We start from the raw sequence: 22877 nt of genomic DNA on the forward strand, positions 1-22877 counted from the left end.
TAAAAATCAACCTAAGTAAAATACAAAAACAAATGCCATCGTTTTATTAATGAATATAAAATCAAGCGAAATTTGGATTAAAATTGGTGCAAAATTTCGATTAAATGTCGCAACAATCGTCCTATCGATTGGTTCCGACGGAGACGAACCTATAGCACCGACTACAGTCGGTCATCTATCTTTCTTAGCAGCAAAACCTGTCGACGTAACATTGTGGCGACATCTTAAACACTGAAAATTCTCGAGAGCACATCCCGCTTTACATTCCTGAAGAGATATCGATCGCACACGCAGCATTGTAAATAACCGTGTACTATCTTACTGGAAAACATCGTGTACTACGTCAAATAGATGCAAGGCTATTTTTGCCACACATTTCGTTCAGTTCTACACTAGCGGCTCCGTCGAACGTATTAACCGGAAGCATGTCGCTCCTCGCGAGAATCGCCAAGTGTGAGGTACGAAGATACGCGTCATCATCCGACGCACTCCAATACGTCCGACCATTATTTCGTCCACTCCTTGAAAATTGCTGCGCCATAGCTGCAGCTGCAGGTTGCATTTAAATGTATTAACGCAGGAAATAGGACCATCTAGTGGACACCCGATGAACTGCGAAAATTCCTCCCATATAGCGCCAAGATTTATTCGCGATCTTTTGACACGTGTCTTGCTCCGATATTTTTCCAGTGCGCGTGAATATACTTAACCTTAATGACGGTTTATATAATCGCGAAAGTGTTGTGTAATTTTGAATAGTTAACCTGGAAATTCGAAAGAATTGTAAACTTATACTTGTTATTGTCTACTACTATTTGCTTTGCGTTGTGTCAATAATTGTGTTTACGGCTTTAAAACAAATCACCAATTTTTATCACGTGTTTCTCTACTAATATATATATGTTACCAACAATTATATATTCATATTAACATATATCATGTATAATAATATATGAAAGCTAAACTTTAAAATAACTTTGAAATAAAATTTTTTTTATGAAAAAGATATTAAATTTTTGCATATAAAATGATAAATGTTTTGTGTAATAGTTTTCAAATATAATTAAATACACATACATGTATCTTATTAAATATTTTATTTTAAAAATCTTTTTGTACGCATATGGTGCAATTGAAATCACCTTTACATATGTTATCTGAATGGGATAATGGTCTTATCTAAAACATATGACCATACGTAATAATTAATATATATGTAATTCAATATCCCAGAAAAACAGGTTTGCTTTGCTAAATATATCACTGACGTATTTCATTTGCGAATATAGTGGAATTAGATTTTTTTGTAATTACTGTGATAAAATTGCGATAACCATTTGTATTTGATAATTGCAACTTTTTCTTATGTTTCGGAAATCGCGTTGTTCGTTTCAGTGTTATTTTAGGCAAATATAAAATGCATGTGCAATAAATTATTGACGTCGAATAAAATTAAATATAATGGATGACTATAAATAGTTTAAAAATGCAGAATATTTTAACATTTGCCTTAACTTTTGCGTTATATTGAATATTTATTATTTTAGAATACATCGATAAAAATTTTATAAATATATACTTTTATAGAAAAACAGATTTCTCGTAAACTCTAATACATACATTTATGCAAAAATCACATTCAAGATTCTCGATTATTAGTCGCGAATTCATTTTGCCCAATACTATCTCAAATTCTCCATATGGCAATCGTGTTTGACCTGATTGACCCTCAACGATAACACTTGTAAAAGGGGAAGTTATCATTAATCTATATAATAATGGCGCTATAACTTCATATAACGTAAAACGAACACAGTAAACAATTGCGGGCCGCAATGAATTATCTTGTTGATTCAAAAATAACAATTGTGCAAATATTTGCTTGCTATTTAAAAGTATACTGATATTTTTGAATAACGAAACTTTATCGACTATGTATTTAACGACAAGCAGCACGTCGTATTCCGTAGTATTCGTTGTCTCTGCATAGTTAATTATGGTTTATTCTTGGATTGCAGAAAGACTTAAACTAACTGAAATTTTCTTTCGTAACAATGAATGTGTTAATAGAACAATCGAGTTGTTGGCGTATTGTTCAACAGACAATATCCAGATAACCATGTCAATCGGAAATACGTTTTGGAATTAGTGAGAAAATTTCGGGAGACCGGTTCTGTAGCCAATAAAAAGCGAAACGCTCAAATCCCAGTAAGAAATAAAGTGGTGGAAGAGGCGGTTCTAGGTTACATTGTTGTCGATCCTGTTTCTTTGGAGCATATTTGCTTGGGAAGTAACGATTGGAATTCAAAAAATAAAATATTATTGTAAAGCGAATTTATCGCTCTTTCAAATAGTATGTTGCTAGACACCCCTGGCCGTTACAAATTTTTATGGTGAAATGAACTTTTATGGAATTGAAGTTTGGCGAACGAAAATAGCCAATTAACATATCCTCCTTGCAACTAAAGTCGACATGTCCGCGCGTTTTTCGAATAAATTAGATTAAATGCTATAAAACACCCTTGTTTCGATTTCGGTGAGCCACCTTATATTTATATATTTACCAGGTCATTATTCAATTTTTGAAAATTAATTTAAATCGCATTATCGATAAGTTATTATTGAATATTAATTTCATGTTAATTTTTCTTATGATTTGTATTATTATGCGCATCAATGTAGATTACCATTAGAAATTATCGTGCGATATGATATAAATTAATATTAATAATTCCAGATACGTTTCACCACCCGATTCTACAGCAATGCAGCTCCAACGGTCAAAATGTACATCGATGGACAATTCGTGGGTAATTGTTTCGATGTCGAATTTTAAAAGTAAAATCACTCAAATTCCAAATTAGGCACTTATACATTTTTTTTTAATTTAAATGATGACATTTTATGTTAATTATAATTATGCAATTTCTAATCCCTATTTCTTTTTTCTTCTGTCTCTTTCGCTCCATAAAAATAATTTTAAATTATTTTAATAACATTATCTTATTTATTGATTATGTCAATTTGTATATCGAAATCATTTTTGTAGAGTCAAAAGCTACGGAATTTACGGATGTCCATAATCCTGCAACGAATCAGCTGTTGTGCCGAACTCCAAAATGCACGAAGGACGAAATGGAGAGTGCTGTACAGAGTGCACGAAACACATACAAAAAGTGGCGGAATACCAGCATCCTTACGAGGCAAAGTTTGATGCTCAAGTATCAAGCACTTATCCGAGAACACTCGGTCAGTATTTATTTTATATTCTATAAAATTTATATTAGTATACATTTTAAATTCTATAAAATAAGCGATAAAGGAGAATAAGTAGATGAATATTGTATTGTCAGAATGAAAAAATAACAATCGTGAATCGTTTCGAATTAAAGAAGTCTTATAATTTGACAGCGGTAAAAATAATCAATAAAACGCGGACGACGTTATTAGCAATTATTAGCAAACCATTGTACGAACATTTTATTTAAATCGCACATATTAAAAATACTTGTTTGCCCTCAGAAAGAAATTGCAGAGAACATTGTGAGAGAAAATGGAAAAACTATGGCTGACGCGGAAGGAGATGTGCTTCGAGGTCTTCGTATGTATCTTTTCTTTTTATTATTCAATTTAGATAAATGTGTATGTGTAGTGTTTTGACGATTTCTCGTGGATTGGACGAAGTTGATGGAAAATGCAAAGAAATATAATTATCTTAACATCAGTTTTAAAAAAGAGACCTATGTGCGTATGCGTGAATTAAAATAATACAATCACAAATCGTTACCTTTACAATTCGGAGAATGTACGGCGATTTAAAATATATATAAATCATTTATATAATATTGAAGAACACTGAAACTAATTTATTCTATTTTGTCATAATTTTAGGAAAGGTTACAATATGTAGTATTTTTTAATAAAATGAAACTTAATAAATATTAGCTATTATAATATGTGATATAGTAAATAATATTCAATACCATAACATTAAACTGTTTATTCGCAGAGGTTGTCGATGCGTGCGCGTCGATCCCGATGCTGCAGATGGGCGAATCCTCGACCAACATTGCCACGGATATGGATATCATCTCTTATAAAGTGCCCCTCGGTATTACCGCATCCATTTGTCCCTTCAATTTCCCCGCCATGATACCACTTTGGTCGTTTCCGATATCGGTCGCATGCGGGAACGCCGCTATCCTGAAGCCGTCGGAACGTGTACCAGGTGCGTCTATGATCCTCGCTGATCTCTTCACGAGAGCCGGCGCCCCAGCTGGTCTTCTAAGCGTTATACACGGCCAACGTGAAGCCGTGAACTTCATATGTGAGCATCCCGACATTAAGGCTGTCTCGTTCGTCGGTTCCGATCAAGCGGTAAGCGGTAAGCCGAAGAATGAGATCAGAAGTCTCAAGAATCGAATTTCTGTAACGTGCTTTATTGTATAAATCGATCTTCTTTCTGAATGAGAAGAAAATACAAATCATCCATTCGTATTTGCTCACTTTTTGTATCTATTATATATTTTTTTATTTCACTTCCAATGTGTGACGGTGCAAATGTTTTTCACATAATTATGAAACTGTGAGATTCATGAAATTTGCAGGGTCAATATATCTACAAGCAGAGTAGTGCGCACGGCAAGAGGGTGCAGTGCAACATGGGCGCTAAAAACCATTGCATCGTGCTACCAGATGCGAACAAGAATAAGACGCTGTCACAAATCGTCGGCGCGGCTTTCGGCGCCGCCGGACAACGATGCATGGCGCTCTCGGTGGCGATCTTCGTGGGTAGGTCGAAAGAATGGATAACCGAACTGGTGCAGGCGGCAAAAAGGTTGAAGGTAAACGCCGGTCATGTGCCTGGCACTGATCTCGGACCTGTCATATCGCCGCAGGCAAAGCAGAGAATTTGCGAGCTGATCGAAAGCGGCGTTAAAGATGGCGCGAAATTGCCCCTCGACGGAAGAGGCATCGTTGTGCCCAGCTATGAAAACGGAAACTTTGTCGGGCCATCGTTGTTAATCGATGTTAAGGTAAAGCCGAATATGTCTGTGACCGATTCAGGTTTTTATATTTTGGCGAATCTTTATATGGAAAAAATCTTGTCTCAAACAAGATTGCGTTCTATTATAAATAATTAATAATTGTGTTATTTTTGCATAATTATAGTCTTTATTTTCTCTAAATCGATATGCAATCTCAATCACATCTCCTTTTTTATTTTAGGAAATCTTAACGTAAGATTTATAGACCCTATAGGTTTCAGGAAATCTTTTAACTGAAATCTAGCACTGACAAAACAAATTTAGTAAATTTCGTTACTTGGATATTTTAATAATTGTATTCCAATGTGATGTTTCCCTTTTTTAATCTTTTATATCTTATTTTGTGTATTTTAAAATATAATTCTTAGAAAAGAAAATTCGTGGAAAAGATTCGTAGACCATAGACTTCACCAAATTACCAAAAGAGTCTCCGTACAAAAAGAACTCGTATTACAGATTATTTTACATGTTACAGCCCACGATGAAGTGTTACACGGAAGAAATATTTGGGCCTGTCTTGTCGTGCATATTTGTTGACACGACCGAGGAGGCCATCAACATCATTAATAAAAACCCTTACGGTAATGGCACGGCGGTTTTCACGACAAATGGCGCGACAGCTAGGGCATTCGTGAACAGGATCGAAGTGGGCCAAGTTGGCATTAACGTTCCCATCCCGGTTCCTCTGCCGATGTTCAGTTTCACCGGCAACAAAGGTTCCTTCCTCGGCGATAGTCATTTTTACGGAAAACACGTAAGTACATAAAATGTCGCGTAATTTCATCCGGGCGAATCGGTGCTCTTGCATCGGTCCTCTTGTAAATATTTAACAAAGATCTTCAAGCTTTATTCAATGTCATTTCAGGGAGTGAACTTCCACACACAAACGAAGACAATAACTCAACTGTGGAGATCCGATGACGCTACTGATATCGCGTCGTCGACGGCGATGCCTACCATGCAATAAGGCTGTAATTATATATATTATTAATTATACAAGGCTGTAATTATATATATTTTTGCTATACGCGAAAATATGTTATACGTTTCCAAATTGTCTCGGAATTATACAAGGGATTATACAAGTCGAAATTCGTTGTTCGTCATGCAGTTATTAAAACAACAATGTCTTCCATTGTCACGTACAAATTTGTTCCTACAGACTGCAGATTACAGAGAATATTGTTATGCTCTAGATAAGGTAATTATATTTTTTATTGCATAATAAAGTATATTGCTTGTCAGAAGTATCGATCGTTTATTCGGAAACACTGTTTGGTAACGAATCTTTGCTCGTGCCTTTCGGAGAGAATCATAGCACAGCACAAAATTTAAAGCGTAACTCAAGTTGCTACTTATCAATATAACAAATGAAACAACCTATCCTAAGAAAAGCTGCTATTTTCTTTATCGAAACTCTATCTCGAAAATAAAATCAACGTTCTTTTACGTGCTGGCTACCGACAAAAGAAATAGTATTACATGACATAGTTATCGAAAGCATTACGTTACACACGATGTAATGAAATAAAAACAAAACATCTTGTCGATGAACTGTCAATAAACGCGTTACGAAACAACAAGTAACGATCAAGTTTCCAATTAACTTTCAACCAAGAACTCGTTAGCGACTCTTTCAATAGGAAACCGAACATTATAGGAGAGAGTTACACAATATGCGAACGGTAAGCGCGCGAGTGGCCTTTTCCTCCCTTTTTCTCTTCTCGTTTGGGAACAACCGCGTGATTTGCGATTTGGAACATAAGCGGTACCTAGACGGAAGTGCCAGACCTAAAATCCGAAGGGCATACAAGTGTCCGAAGAAGTTCACGGTCGACACCTTTCGATTCGTCCTTGAACCCTTCGCATCTTGAATCTGAACATCCGTCCGTCCGTCTATATCTCCGCAATATTCGAATTCGACTTCCGGAAGCCGGGAACGGTGCATGCGCCGACGCGCACGGCCCGTCGTCGTCGTCGCCAACGTCGGGCCGCATCTGCGCATTTTCCAGCTGAGTTTCCCTTACAGGCGAGGTTCTCGCCTGTTCCGGATCGTCGTGTACGCGCCGACACACCAGACCGGCAGGGAAAAGCGACGGGGAAATCCTCGACTATCGTTCACATATCGTGAGTACGCCGATTCGTGTTCGCGTCCTCACAGGCTGTTTCTCCTTTCGTCGATCGCATGAGAAGCAGCCCGCTATGCGACTAAAAAGACGAACACGTCGAGAATAATTTATCTGTTTTCGCGAAAGGACTATTGACGTTCTATCGGGGTTGTTCGCGCTTCACGACTCGGCACGCAGCGTTGCTGGCGAAAATCCGCTGATTCGCTCGTTAAAAATCCTCGGGACATTCGATTTTCTTCTCGTCGATAATTTTTTCTCTGATAATTTCCTCGATAATTTTTCGAACGAGCTGTCGGTGTCGTGACACCGATTAAGTAGAGGTAATTGACCGCTTTGCCTCTAATTTCCGGCGCGTCACGTTCATTCGCCAAACGTATATTTTATCGTAATGTCGATAGCGTCGTCGACGTCGATTGACGATGCGTTTATTTTCGCCAGACAATTTGATTGTAGGCAGATTTTCAGTGCGCGCGCGCGCGTGCGTGTGTGTGTGTGTGTGTGAAGTGCTATGAGAAAATTGCGAGAACAGTGAGCATATTTACTTATAAATTTATGTCTACGTGTCTCTTGGTCGTTTCGCGAATCGTCTCTTTTTGCTTTTGGTATTGAGCAATCGAGGATTTCGCGACGAAAATTATTTCGTCTTTGCGTTTGTTTAACTGCGCCAAGACTCACGTTTGATCGTCGATTTATTCTTGACTATGCATGTCGCGCGATCGTTAGGTCGAGTCAAGTATATTAATCGTGGATATTTCAGTTTTACCCTCCCCCGTCTCCGAACTTGTTGACACGCGTCGAACAACGCGGCTTTTAAATGTCACCCCGGCGCTTTTTGCAGGGAACAATTCCGATACTCTCCGCTTCCGCCACCACTTTATTTATGTCTTAATTAAACGTTGTTGCGCGATTGAAGCTTATAAACGACACGTCGAGTTTGTCGCAAAGTCAAAACCCGCGAAACCTTTTGACACGTGCAATGAGTGCAACGAGTATTTAATAAGCAAAATTTAAAAACTGCCCGCGCGAGCAAAGAAAGCCAATTTGATTTCTGACATTTAATTTTAGATTTTTTTTTTGTCGTACCGGAAACTCTCAATGACTCTCTACGCAATTTTTGCAATTCGTCGCGCAAAATTCTTCCAAAGCTACGTTCAACGAGGAATGCGAAGATGTGCTGCTGCGAATGTCCTATAATTTCTCCATGATACCTTTTCTTTCTTCGTGACATACATATTTAATGCAGCTACTTGTCCCTTTGCGAGAAAATGTTTGCACAGAAAAATGTCGCCCTGTAACTTACCTTAATTAAAGTTTTTAATATATTTATTAACTCTTCACTGTTTTCAGAAAGTTCTGGCCCAGCGAAAGCTAATTAAATATTCTTATCTCGCAAACAGCTTTCTCGCGAAAAACGGCGAAAAGAGGCGAGGAAGAAAACGGGGAGAAAAATAGTTATTTGAATATCGCCAACTTTGGCGGCCGACCGTTCGTTCGTTCGTGCGAACGTAGTCGACCACTTCATCGCCTACCCTTCGCTCCAGTCTAACGAGATTCTTTCTGACAGCTTGAGTAATTATGTACGAAACGCGATGCTAGGCTGCACCGCGGCGATTTGGCGAGAGACGAATCACCTCGCGTCACGTACTTCTGTATCTGTCCCGGCGAAATCTCTATCTTCGCGTTACGTCCGCGTGTTTCCTGACCGATCCTTTAAAGAAGACAATTAACGCCAGAAATATTGCCCCGCCGAAATAGACCGCCGAGTGCAGATAATCGCGAAATAAGCAGATAATATCGAATACACACACACACACACACACACACGCTGCTCGTTATACGAAAAATAGAAGCGCGATAACTTTGTTACAGTTACCGCGCGCGAAATTGCAATTTATTATGCAAGAGACCGCCACTGAACGGAATCACTGCGGGATCAATTGGCACTCGGTATTATTTATTTGAAATTTCAATACGTTTGACGTACGGCTGCTTGTTCTCAAACGAAATGCCGGACAAGAATGCGATATCGAGCGTAGAATGTGTCCTTTTTTATTTACAATAATAGTACGCTGTATAAATTTACGTTTGATTAAAATTCCCGCCTCTCGATACCGGTATGTAAATTCAATTAAAACGCTATAAATCGCCGTCTCATTGTTACCCGCTGTTATTCTTCAATTAAAATAAAACCGGACGTTTCAACCACGACGGCGACGGTAGTGGTAGTCGTGCGGGCGCGGAATCCTACGCTGAATAGTCGAGTTCGCGAAAATAAATACGAGGAGACGCTCCGGCTGGTGACAGAATCATATATTTCCGGCACGGTCGCAGCATCTCCTCCGAGCGTCTCTAACAAGATCTATCCCGACAGGTTGAATAATTATGTACAAAACGGTGCGGAAAGGCGACGCCAGTCTGCAGTACACGATACTGCCGCAGACGGATCAGTTCCCGTCGGGTGGATTCCCGCAGACCTCCGGTAAGACTCAGCTGCGGATTATCAAGTACGCGATAGGCGCCCTGATGGTGCTGATCACGATGTCCTGCGTGGCCACGCCGTTTCTGATGCATCAGAACGATCACAACCTTTTTGCCGGCACGACGCTGGCGATGAGTCGGGTCGAGCCGGTCAGGAACACGTCGAAAAACGTCCAATCGAAGGAAACCGTGGCGAATAACAAGGATAGAGGCAGAACCCCGACTACGACTACGGTGTTGATCACCGAGGTCACCAAGAGGAAAGACCTCGAGGACACTACGACCTCTTTCGGTGGGATTCTCCGGGGGGAAGAAGAGGAAGCGGTGGTCGACGACGCCACGTTAGCAGGTATATCATTTCGTTCGAATTTGGCCGACGAGCAAAGCTACGAGTATAATTAGTAAAATCGAAATATTTCACCCGGCGAAATGGAATCGAACGCGAAGTCGGACACGTCGGTCGATGGAAGTTCGCACGAAGCTCTCGGTTATCATCGTCTTATCGCTAAAATATCGAAGAATAGTCCATTTTCGATGCTGTGTAATTGTATTATCGACTAAAATAATATTCCACTTGTTCGGAAATTTTTTCCAATTGGTTCGCTGAAATCGAGGCTAGAGTATTACGCGATCGAGCGCGAGATTTAATTTCCTCTCGTTTAGACGCGAGATGGAACATGCAAATGGGCTCAGGGCTTAAAATAAATTCTAGTTTTACATAAATTGAAAGAATAGCAGTGAACTCTTCAGCATTTTTCGCTCCATGTTATGATTGCGACAACAATAATAGATATCAGTAAACTTCGAATTTATTTGCAGAGGTATACATATATGCATCAGTTCAAGGACTTTCTTTGTAAATAAACTTCCACTAAATTCAACTTCAAGATATAAGTGTTTGCATAGAATCGGTTTTCAATTGTGATCTAATACGAAATAATGCAATTTTATGTTTAGAAATTAGATTCCACGATATTAATGTCTGATATTTGTTACCGACTATCACTCACAGCGTTGTTTTTGGAACAATTAACCGAAATCTCCTAAGTATCGATCAAGAGACATAGTATCGCATGTAGACATAATAGAGTAGACGTCAAGTGCACATTCTTTATCCATTTTCTTTAAAAGATAATTATTTTTTCCGAAACCTCCTCGAACAATCTCTCGTCCGTACAATCTTTTCTTTTACACCGAAAACTAGAATTTGCTAACAACTACCAAGATTGGTTAAACAGTCTCAAGTAAATTGTTCGGTTACTGTAACCAAATTATTTAGTACTATACATTATATATAATATACTCACACGGTACTACAGTACAGTACATATATTAAATAATTTGATCGCAGTAATCGAACAATTTAGTTGAAATGATTTAACTAAATCTTGATAATTGTTACCAAATCTTTTTTCCAACATACACTTTCGTAGTCCGATCTTCGTTGAACACTTTTCGTAGAATTCGTCGTTGTGTCTTCAGACATACCGGAAACCAATACGCAACGTTCCCCGAGCACGTCGGAAACGTCGACGAGTGTTCGCCAATCGGCAACGACCTCCGCTTCGCCGTCGCCGTCTGCGACGACGACGAGCGCCTCTTCCTCGGCATTCCCGATGATCTCGAGGGTGTCCTCGGGCGGCATGACGGAGAGCACTACGGCCTCGAGCACTCCCAGGAAGCCGAAGATGCCGCGAGTGACCCTGAAGCTGCGAGAGAACGAGACCATACCGCAGATGTACATGAAGGCGGGCATAGCGTCGTACAAGAAAGGCAACATCACCACCAGCGTTCTCGCACACGGCTTGAGCCTCGAGGGCCTGATATTCAAAACGCCGGAGGGCACGATAAAGCCCTGGCCCCAGAAGTGGTTCTTCAGCGATCCCTCGGCCGACTTCCAGTGGAAGGTGAGTGCTCCTATTTTCCGATCAAACGTTCTATGTTCTCGTGGAATTATGTTCGCCGGGGGTGGTTGTAGAGGCATTTGCAGGCCGGAAGCATCCTGCATTTCGACGGAGCAAATCGATCGGCCGCGCGGCGAATCGCTCGCGCGAATATTCACCAGAGTTCCAGGTGTTTCTCACGCGCGCCTCTTGATTCACTCCAACGGAATTGCGTTTCGGGGTATCGCCTTTCGCGGATAAGTCTCCCTGCTTGGACAACGCTCTTTCCCTAACGTCGCACTCATCGTCGGTTGCTTTCGTTCCGTTCCGATAAGATCCTATGGCTGTTGTGCTGACTCGACGTTCTTCATTCCTTTAATCCCTGTTCACCTTTTGTTCCGAATAAAAATATCTCGGAAGTCCGTTATTCTTTAGCCGAGCGCCGAAAAACGTAATTTTCTAGCTTATTTCCCGCTGGAGAAATACAGTTTCGACGTTTCTTTCATTTCGACGTGATGATGTCAGATTTATCAGGCGCTCCGAGAAACTCATCCCGCCGTTGTAGCATTTTATAGGACATTACCGGGTAATTCTATATCCGCGAGAGTTGATCCGCAGAATATATATCACATCGCTTTCGCACACATTCCTCTCACATGTTCCGAATGTGCCGGCCGCCTGACCCTCAGAATCGAAATTTTGCGTCCTGCATAAATATTGATCGCGTTGCACCAAAGACATCTAAACTGAAGCACTCTGTCCGATCGATAGGCAGAACATGTTCGTGAATCTAAAAGCAGACGAGGAATCGCTGGGAGCTTTTATTTTTCCCGCACGTTCTCCACTGGGACGGCGGACACGTATTTTTATTTCCTTCCCCAAGAATTGCAGGGCATGACGTTACGTGTAACAATTTCTGCGAAATATCTCACGACATCTGTGCGTGCCTTATCGTATATATTATATGTGTGTGTGAGATATAATAAGAGAAAAACCTGCATATCGTTTTCTCGTCGTATTCGTCTCGCACAGCGAAAAGAAGATTTTCCACGCAAATGAATCGACGAGAAAGAGAGGACCTTTTTAAAACACCGAGCTAGCCAGCCAATCGATATAAAAGCCGCGTGTTCTCTCTCTTAAGCCGATAATGCTTACCCGTTGCCACCAAGAATGCTTGCACTGCATCTGGAGCTTTTGTGGAAACTGCACGTACGTCATTAAGAAAAAAGACGGAAAAACGGAACAATCGTAAATTCCACGGTGAGCGTGCTTCGAAATTTTTTCGCGCCTGCGAAAAAGTTCGGATCGCCTTCTCGAGATTTATTTACCGAATCGAGTTTATTGCAAGAGAGAGGGCCGCGTTAAAAATTAGAAGTTCGCCCGAAAGAACGTATTCTCCGCGCGAGCGGAGATAAAATTTCTCTGACGCGAACAAAGTGCCACGTTGTTCCTGCGTTGGCTGAAGATTTATCGACTGCGAAATATTGGTGCAAATGAAATGGCCGTTTATAAATATAAAGTTGAAACTTGTATTTTTCAAATGTAAAACTTACATAACTAATCAAAATAGCTTCCACCTACTTCAATACACTTCTGCCAACGTGATCCAAATGCATCAATACACTTTCTAAAAAAATCTAGAGAGCGTGAATTGATAAACTCCTTAAATGCATTTTTCACACTTCTTTCTTCATTGAAATTTTTGCCCGCCAAAAACGCATCCAGATGCTTGAAAAGATGATAATCTGTTGGTGAGATGTGGTTTAGAGAATAGGGAGGGTGAAGGAGAACTCCAATGTTCACTCGGCGAGTTTTTAACCGATTTGGTTTGCAATGTGTGGTTTAGCGTTATCGTGCAACAGCAACATGCCGTATCTGTTGACCAATGCTGGCTGTGGAGCGCACAGTTTTTGGTGCATAGTGGCAATTTCCTGACAGTACTTATCAGAATTTTTAACCTCACTTTGTTTGACAAATGCACAATGAACGATACCTTTGCTAGACCACCATACAGATACCATCATTTTCTTAGAGTGAAGATTCAATTTTGGAATGTATTTTGGAGCATCGTTCGCATCTAACCACTGCGCAGAACGTCAGTGGTTGTCGTACAAAATTCATTTTTCATCACAAGTCACAATCCTGTGTAAAATTCCATCTGTATTCTGTCGCAACCGCAAAGAAATGCAGATCTCCTAACGTCTCAATGTGTCTCTCTCTATGATTTCATGGGGGACCCATTTATCCAACTGTTTCACTTTTCCCAAATTGTTTAAATATCGGACGGCAGTTGAATGATCAACTTCGAATCTTTTGACAGTCTTTCAGACTGTTAACCCTGGATCTGTTTCAATCATCTCCTTCAAAACAACGTCATCAATGACGGAAGATGCGTGTCCGCGAGACAAATTGTCGAGGTTTGTGTCCCCAGAACGAAATTTTTCAAATCAACGTCTCGTCGTTCTCTCACTTACAGTACCTTCACCAAATGCAGTATGAATGTTACGCGTTGCCTCGGCTGCAGTATGACCAAGTTTGAACTCGTATAAGTAAATTATACGAATTTCTCTATTTTCCATCACAGCGTTAATGCAAACTTCTATGACTAACGGTACAATATAGAAATAAAATTATGTGCGCTAAATCACATGTGGATCGTGTACTTTTCACACAATATATATACACCGTCCTCTGTATGAAAGAAAAGTAATCTATAGGGGTGGGAAATTCAAAACACTGAAAACGGACATTTCATTTGCACCAACCTAATATAATTTCTAGAACATCTCGCGATGCCTAAACCTATTTTCGCTAAACATTTTCACCGCCCGTTCGCGCACTTTCCGTTCATATCCGTTCCAGGGGCTTTTTAGCGCCGTTATAAATTCAAGCGGATTCATCGGGCTAACAACCGCTCGCCGCAAACAGTCGTCTCACTTTATCCAATTTTCATAAATTGTGCACAACGAAGTAATGTACTCTACAACATACACCAGCCCAACTCCTCCCCCCCCCCTCCCCGTCAGAATGCCTCTCGGCGGGTGGGATGTTTAATTCATCGTAGAATTGAAAATACCGTGCCCCGGTGCCCGGTGCATCGGAGGATTAATAAGATCTTGAGTACCTGCTAATTCATATATTTACCTGTGCTCTCTCGTTTAACGCGCGCGTGGTATTATAACGCTGCGGTCGTTACACGTAAATACATCGGATCCGGAACGGCGTCTGCCGGTCTGCGTTTTGCATATTAAGCAGCAGCCGGGGTCAAGGAGAAGGACAAAGAGTAGCAACAACATTTTCCGATGAATATTCATTTCTCCGCGGATAAGGAACAGCGCGGATTATCACGAGATCATACACGGACGTCATTAAATGAAAATCACAAAGGCGTTTTCGAAGAGAATCTGTGATTTGATGAGTGTTGAAAAACGATGAATATTCATCGGGTTGCTCGATTTTGTGAGACGAGATGGGAAAGCATTCGAATAACGTGATGAGTAGAATTCGTCTTTGTTATACATTCAATTAATATCAAAATTACTCTAATAATACTAATAGTTAGTACTGTCAATTTCGATTGGCCGGATACCTGAGTTTTTCAGTAACTGAATATAACAACTAATTTCAGATGTTACAAATTATTGATTTTTCTAACGATAACAGATAATAATGATGTCTGAAATTAGCCGTATACGCAGTTACTGAAAGACTTGGATATCCGGATAGTCGAAATTCGCAGCACTACTAATAATACCCTGGTAGAAATTTCATGCATTTTTAGAGCAGTTATTGGACAGGAATTTATTAACTCCTGTCTGATAATTGAGTAAAACTACTTGGAATCTCAATCAAGATAATGATTTTCCTGCAGTTACTGTGCACAAAAGATGCGCAAATTTGGAACTATTTTACTGAACGAAAATAAAACGTTGAATGAACAAAAAAATGATTCAATTGATTAATAAGCAAATTTGCTGCTCATAAAATAGACAGTTTTGCTTTAGAAGTATTCCTGAATAAAACTTCATCAAGTTCTGGTCCATTTCTTGTTACATTAATTAATGAAAATGCATTAATATTAGACAGTAACTAGGTGGGTATCTAGGAAAATTGTATACTTTTCTACCAAGGTACTCTAATATTTGTATGAATATCAGTCGTTCAATAGCACCCGTCGCTCGTTGCATCGAACAGCTCGATAGAAATCTATTTCTCGAGAATTTTCCGTGAAATAGCATTCACCCGTGCCTTTTGTTTATCGAATCGCTCATGCAAATTTACTTTTAATTCGCATTACGTTTCGGGGATCATAATAGCTAGAGTCCAATTTCGTACCGAAAAGTATATTTTATTCAAGATTCGAATAATATATAATAGATCATTACATGCCCACACGTCATAATCGAAATATTAAGACGAATTCCACGAAGGACGAATGCAAATAGACGTTCATACGGAGACCCGATGGTATTAAACGGTACACTATCGTGAATTCCGTGCATTACCCGATGCTCAAATCAGAATTTCAAGCAGGTTATTGTGCCGATGACCAACAAGAGCCCGAAGGAAACGTATTGTGGTGGTCACGCGAAGTCGTACGCCGACGTTTGACCTAACGACTGGAAATTAAAGCGGTCGACGCGCAATCAATCGCACGACGTGTGCTTATTTACACACGACGATATTCGCGAGAAAGATCGCACGGAGACAGGAGGTAATCCGGGAAATTCCGTCCGAGGGTAACGGCGATTTCTCCAAGTCGGCGGGATCTGAAGGACGCCTAAAACATGCGACCCAGTTCGAGCGAAGTAAAGTATGATACGACTTAGCTGACCCAGTTTACATCTTTAAATAGACATTTTTCCGTTCTTCCTTGACTGCTGTTCCGGCAGAAAGAACATCTGTTTATAAAAAAAAAAATTTTATTTAAACTATATAAACGATAACACGGAATGGACGTGGGGAAGCACGATAAAAACTTTCCGAGTGGACGATTGATGAACGTCGAAGCGAGCCGTTTGTTTTTTCGATGACGTGTAGGTCCGTACAATTGTTTTCGCCTGCATCGTCACGTAATATAAACAAAATCTCTCCGTCCCCCAATATTACCATTCGAGTTATCGTCGTTAAACGAATAGCTCGCTTCATATTAGATTAGCCCCCCACGAAGGAGGACACGCTGTAAAATTTCACAAGAACTCCCGCACAGAGCCCGCATACTATAATAAAAAAAATTTTATTTAAATTATCAACATAGAAATTGATATTGTTCTATTAGGAATTAATCACGCACCGTTTAATTAATTCAATTAGCTGTGAAGTGAAACGTCTTTTTCATATAGAAACAAGGAAGAAAGAAAACTATTTTGAGATAAGACAGAAATATATATTGATACATGGTTAAATCGTTTGAAAGTTGAATTGTTAAAGATGTTTAATTATGGTTATATTTAATATTATAGAGATTATATATAAAAGATATCTCGTAAAAATGTTTATGATATGAAAAACTTTATCGTGCGACGTGTCAACGCTTTGTCGAATTACAGGGCCCGATACAAATGCCGGTGTTGCTCTACGTCCTGGGCACGGGAATGGCCGTTTTGTCGAGTGCTATTATCTTGCTGATGTGGTACATGCAACGCAAGGCGTTGAGACGTCAGCGACCGAACATCGAGGAACCGGAAGTCGAGGAACACGAGGAAGACAAGTCGACCCTGTTAGGCGCAGAGAGTCAGGAGACCGAGGAAAAGGAGTAAGCCTGACGACGAGGAAATACTGCACCCGTATGTAAGCGCGCGCGTGTAAGGACTTGCATATTTTTACCACACACACACACACACACACACACACACACACACACCAGTTAGGTTTAGGGTCTTCCACATCGAAGAGTCGAAGGTCGAATACGCGAGCGAAATGTAAGAGGAACTTTTTGTTTCGCCGGTGGAGTTAATTACAGAGCATACGTAAGGATCGTAGGATAACGGACTCCTCGATTAGTCTGATTTTGAAGATCTACGCGAAATTGGTTTCCCGTGATTGCGCTCGTGATCGTTGTCGCATCTCAGGATAAATCTGCCCGGGCGAACCCGACGGATCTCCGAGTGATGTTTCTTTCTCGCGAGATCGGAATCACCACCCTGGTACAATTGTTCTGAGCGACGCGTCTTTATTCAAGAGTCCGATTTACAAGTTTATTACAGTAAATTGGTGATGGACCATTTAAGTTTATAGCGATTATGATGCAGCTCGATGATTAGATTATTGTGGCGACGATGACGCCAGCGAAATATCGATGATGTTTTGCCGACGAAGTCGCACGAAACTATAAAATTACACATGTTGTAATGAAAAATTGAGAGGAAGTTTCGTTATTTGTTGTAAATGTGCGAGTCGCGATCGAGACGGCGGATTTGAAGAAGCTACGACGAACGGCAATGGCTGAATGACGTATATACACTAGAAAAAGATTTGATAACAATTAGCAAATATTTAATTAAATTAAAATTTAGTTTTTACTAAATAATTTGGTTACTATAACCAAATCATTTAGTTGAAACTATTTAACTAAATGTTTGGTAATTGTTACCAAATCCTTTTTTCAGTGTACGTAAAGACGAATTGCGTATTATATGGAGGAAAAATGCGTACCTCACCAGCAAGTTAAGGAAATCCAGACTTTCCTTTCCCTCCCCAAAAAAGAGAAAGAAATTTAGAGAAACTTCCAGCAAACGCAACAAATAGTTTTATCCCCTTGAGAGATTCTTTCGAAAGTTTTTACGCGGGAGTCGAGTGACGCGCCTTAAGATTAATTAGTTATGACCTCGCGAACACAGCGCAATTTCGCGATATGTCGAAAGAAGTCTTCTTAATTCGGCCATCTATTTGCTAAACTTTCTATGATATATACGATAAGATATTATGTATACATCGTCGATATATTTCTAGAACGATACCTCGAAGAAACAGCAACGCGCTTTCAGACTTACTGACGCTAATCAAGTTCTACCTGCGTACAAAGTAGCCGTACTGCCAGCTACGACGGACGACCAGCTTTCCAGCCATATTTAATTAAAAGTAATGTTTGACGAGCATGTTATCGGGTATACTGTTGAATCGATATCCGCACCGCTCCGTCATGGAGCGCTCGAAGATATCTCTATCTCACGGTAAAATATAATATCATATTTTGCAAAATATTTCGAAATTCGCTTTTTTTTACAACATCGCATCAGAAAATATACACGTATGTAGCTCGCGTTGAATTAATTCAAATTATCCGCGCGGTAACGAAGTCCACAATTATCGGTATCTTCATCGAAGCGCGTTGTTCAGCTAAAAGTACAATACAAAGTAATTTATATAAAAGTTCGGAGACAGAATTACTTTATGTAATTGATTGTTTTGTCAAAGCTGTGGCGACACAAACGCGCGTCACATCTATTAATGCCATTACGAGAAAGGATTTACACACATGTATGTTCATGCATCGTCAGTGGAAAATTGCGTATTTATGGACATGATGTTTGAAGTGAGCGAAAATGTTAACATTTCTTTTTTGAGAAAAACTGATTGTAGAAATTAGTGTTTAGAATTTTATTTAAGACAGGACGCGCACAAGATAAAGTTGTGGCGACAGACCTCGCGATTAGGACTTTTTCTACGTTTAGTTCATATTTCTCACGTAATAAAGATGACAAGTTGAGCCCAGCTTTGTGAGCTGTTTACTGTTTGCAAAATCAATTTTACATTGCAGCGAATAATTTTTACTGTGTTCAACGTGACTTTCCACATTCCACAGAATCAATATCGCACATTAGTTATTTTGAACAATCGCGACTCACTTGAAATAACATCGCGGTGCACTCGGAGACACTCGACTAAAGTTATTTTCCAGACTCTTTACGAGTCACAATTGCGTCGCTGATTAATTAAAGTATCTGTTGCATCGATAAGCGATTAGATATTAACAGTCAAGAATCACTTATCCCAAATAGTCTATCTATGCATTTAAGAAATCGGCCAGCCATGTGAATTACAAAATGTTAGAAATATGATTACGTCTCAAAAAACTTGCTGTTAAAAATCGAAATTGTTTTATCGTCAATGAATTAAGCAGCAGAAGTTAAAGTTAGATGGGAAAACCCTCAAAAGAACTGACAGACATTTTATGAACAATTGCACTTACAGCTATATCATTACGTGGATTTTATTCAACATCTTCGAGAGTCGAAGATGGAAAATCATAGTTATGTGATCTTACAGTTAAGCTATGTGAAATACACGTAATTTTACGCGTATCGCACTCACATATGTACACACACACACACAACATACACACATATATACAATTCGCACATCGTTCTTAAAATGGAACTCACAATTCGTTGATGAACGACAAGAGCGAAGCGGTTACAAATCTATTTAGGGACGCTCACCAGAAACGCGAGTACAATAAACGATGTATTATCACGATCGTCATGCTCATTTACGTTGCGTATACACATTTTGTAACGACGAATCGTTCTCACATCACGCTACAATTAGCAAAACAGTACTTTACTATAACGTGTATTTCGATCCTGCATTTAGTTCAATGTGATAAGATTCTAGACGTGATCCTTGATTATTGTACATAATTAAGGTGCGACTACGATATCTTTCTCTCTCTTCTCACTTTCTCTTCGATCGTCTTTACTCGTAAATATACCTCGAAGTATTTATGACATATTCCTCGGTATTCGATCGAATTGATTTATTTGTGTAAATATAACTTGCTCATGGTTGATATTTTAATTACTTTTGTAAATAGTAATTGTTTATTTGTAAGTTAAACCTTTGCAAGTTGAGGATGAACTTATAGTTTTGTAATCTATTTGTGTTGTCAATTGTTTCCTCGAAAGAATAAAGGTTGTCCGTTCCGTGTCCGCACGTTTGTGCACAGATGTTAAAGTATTCTCCATAAAATTAAATGACAAGAGTGTTACTAACAATGAATATCGAGGAATTATTATCGATTCGATACACTAAGCGACCCTCCCCGTAAGAAAAGAAGTGCATCAATTGCGATTTATTGTGTTGCGAATATAAATAAGAAGGCGGGAAATCCGGGGGTTACCTACCTGTACGGAATATTTAAGGGATAGTTAAGGATATAAAATTCGAATCGTATACTAATTAACCATTTGTGACTTTTTGTGTATTAAACTTAAACTTTTATGGTATCTACGTGAATCTACGACCGCGAAATTCGCCGGAGGAACTCCGAGAGGCTCATAACTCGCGAAATTATTTATAAGATATCTAATGGGCGATTAAGGCGAGAAAAAAGGAAACCACGACAGGAAACTCACCACAGGATAGGAACGAGAACACTTCTTCTTGTACCAGTTTTCAGTCATTTTGCATTTACTTGAATGTGATAGGTCGATTTTCGGGAAAGTCGTTAGGAAACTTATGAGTGATAATGACGCTCAATTGATAATTTTCCGAGCGCCTCGCCGTCTCCCGAGAATGGCGCGAGAAACGCGCGATTTTCGCGAAACGAGCGTACCGAGGACTCCGCGCCGATAAACAACAGTATGCACTGATAGAGCATATATACAAAAAAAGTAATGTTCGATGCGTTTTCGAAAGAAATAAGAAACTCATAAGTGACACAATAGCGCCGTAGCTGAAGAGAAAGAACGGTTATAGTTTCTATTTTGAAGATTATATTTTTTTAACTTTATTAATTTTTGACTTCCACGTACATGTATAAATAAATACAAGATAAAAAATATATACAAATTATAAATATAATGAAACCATAATGGACTAATGTATATAATATACACGTGTATTTTAAATCGAGGCCGTGCAACGCGTTAAATAGCACGAAATGTTTTAAATGAACGATATTAATTTAAAAAATAAGAGAAATAGAGAGGAAACAAGAAATCGACTTTTAAAAAATATTTTTCAAATTATGAAAAGACGTCTAAGTAGCGTTTATTGTCGGCTAAAATGTAAGAAATTCTGATTGATTATTACTCATACAAATTGATGAACTGACTCGAGGAAAAGAGAATAACTTCCTATAGAGGAACACAAATATTTTTCTAATTTAAAAAACGATATTACGTGACCGAGACGCTATTCAGTGTATGGCGAATTAGGAAATCAATACGACAACGTTCGTTTCTTGGGATCTAATCTCGTTAATCGAGCGACTACGTCTGCATGTTTGCGGGTTACGAATAGGTTAACCTTTGCCTCGTGTGTAACTCGGAAGTTGGAAAAAATACATTAATACGTAAAAAATATAATTTAGAAAGTTTACCTTGTTGACATTTTTTTATTTAATATAAGTAATAATGTTCAGACAAGAAGAAATAAAATTGAAAGTTAAATCTAAACAAATTTTTAATCTTTGTGTCAATGTAAATTTATACCGATTTTATACACCTTATTATCGGTTTCCATTTTTTGTTTTCATTATTTTCGATAATTATAAGTTGGTATTAGTTTATAGATATAAAAGTAATTTACGTAACCGAAAAAAATAGTGATAAAATCCGAAAACTTAGGATAAAATTCTGGAGAGGTGGTCATCCTAGCTACGAAATGGAGGATGAGAGTGCGCGTTGTCGGATCATCGACGATAATCCGCACCAGATTCGCGTTACACGGCCTATTTGCATTAGCTAGCTTAGGTAGGCAAAACAATTATGTGTACAGATATTATTAACACTGTATGTGCGTAGGCTCGAGGTATCTGCCGAGGACACAACGTGGCTAACGTAGATTGCGATAATCGATTAACTGGCATTTAACTTTATAAACATACGATTCGGAAACAAGTATAATGTAACAGCAACAACAACGACGACGACGAAGAAATCTGAACGGACGAGATACAACTTAGCAACTGAAACATGTCTCAATAGCACGTTCCAAGTAGACTTTCGTTCGCAATTGTCGAAGAAAACAGCAATGTGATTTACCGTAGAGTGCGGTTAACCACATATCCATTGAAGCCGCACACGTGTTACCGCTCTCTGTCATAATCCTGTCGGACGCCTCGATCCTACACGTATGTCACGACAATCACGATGCGGCTTACCGATCGTGGTCCGTTTATTATTGAAATTGAATTGTTAATTGAAGTTGGGAATGGACTAGCTCACGCCTAATTAGGGCCTATAAATGTATACAAATGAATAAAATGTTGAGAAACAATGCCGCACTATTTACGTTGAATTGTAATCTTCAATGATCATCACTTCAATGCTTCATAAAGAATTATTATCTCGTTGTCTCATTTCTTTTTTTATTTTCTTGAGACTTTCTGACTC

The 22877-nt window shown here is 39.2% G+C and overlaps 2 protein-coding genes across 4 annotated transcripts; both read left to right on the forward strand.

Moving 5' to 3' along the window:
- Positions 1 to 354: 354 nt before the first annotated feature.
- On the forward strand, positions 355 to 6295 carry LOC106742977 (probable methylmalonate-semialdehyde dehydrogenase [acylating], mitochondrial). Its single transcript, XM_014616396.1, has 8 exons — positions 355 to 458; positions 2738 to 2810; positions 3050 to 3249; positions 3523 to 3601; positions 4010 to 4377; positions 4608 to 5036; positions 5524 to 5802; positions 5914 to 6295. Exons 1-8 carry the CDS (start codon positions 426 to 428, stop codon positions 6013 to 6015), a joined length of 1563 nt encoding a protein of 520 aa, XP_014471882.1. The 5' UTR covers positions 355 to 425; the 3' UTR covers positions 6016 to 6295.
- Positions 6296 to 7070: 775 nt separating this feature from the next.
- On the forward strand, positions 7071 to 22771 carry LOC106742972. Of its 3 annotated transcripts, none has more exons than XM_014616378.1 (5): positions 7071 to 7175; positions 9549 to 10004; positions 11138 to 11562; positions 17088 to 17342; positions 18490 to 22771. In XM_014616378.1, exons 2-4 carry the CDS (start codon positions 9560 to 9562, stop codon positions 17295 to 17297), a joined length of 1080 nt encoding a protein of 359 aa, XP_014471864.1. In that variant the 5' UTR covers positions 7071 to 7175; positions 9549 to 9559; the 3' UTR covers positions 17298 to 17342; positions 18490 to 22771. The 3 variants fall into 3 exon arrangements, with proteins under 3 accessions (XP_014471864.1, XP_014471865.1, XP_014471863.1); XM_014616379.1 differs by having other exon boundaries at positions 17088 to 17324; XM_014616377.1 differs by having other exon boundaries at positions 17088 to 22771.
- Positions 22772 to 22877: the final 106 nt, after the last annotated feature.

This window comes from Dinoponera quadriceps, unplaced genomic scaffold (genome assembly GCF_001313825.1).
Source record: "Dinoponera quadriceps isolate SergipeBrazil2010 unplaced genomic scaffold, ASM131382v1 scaffold946, whole genome shotgun sequence".
Classification (NCBI taxonomy): domain Eukaryota; kingdom Metazoa; phylum Arthropoda; class Insecta; order Hymenoptera; family Formicidae; genus Dinoponera; species Dinoponera quadriceps.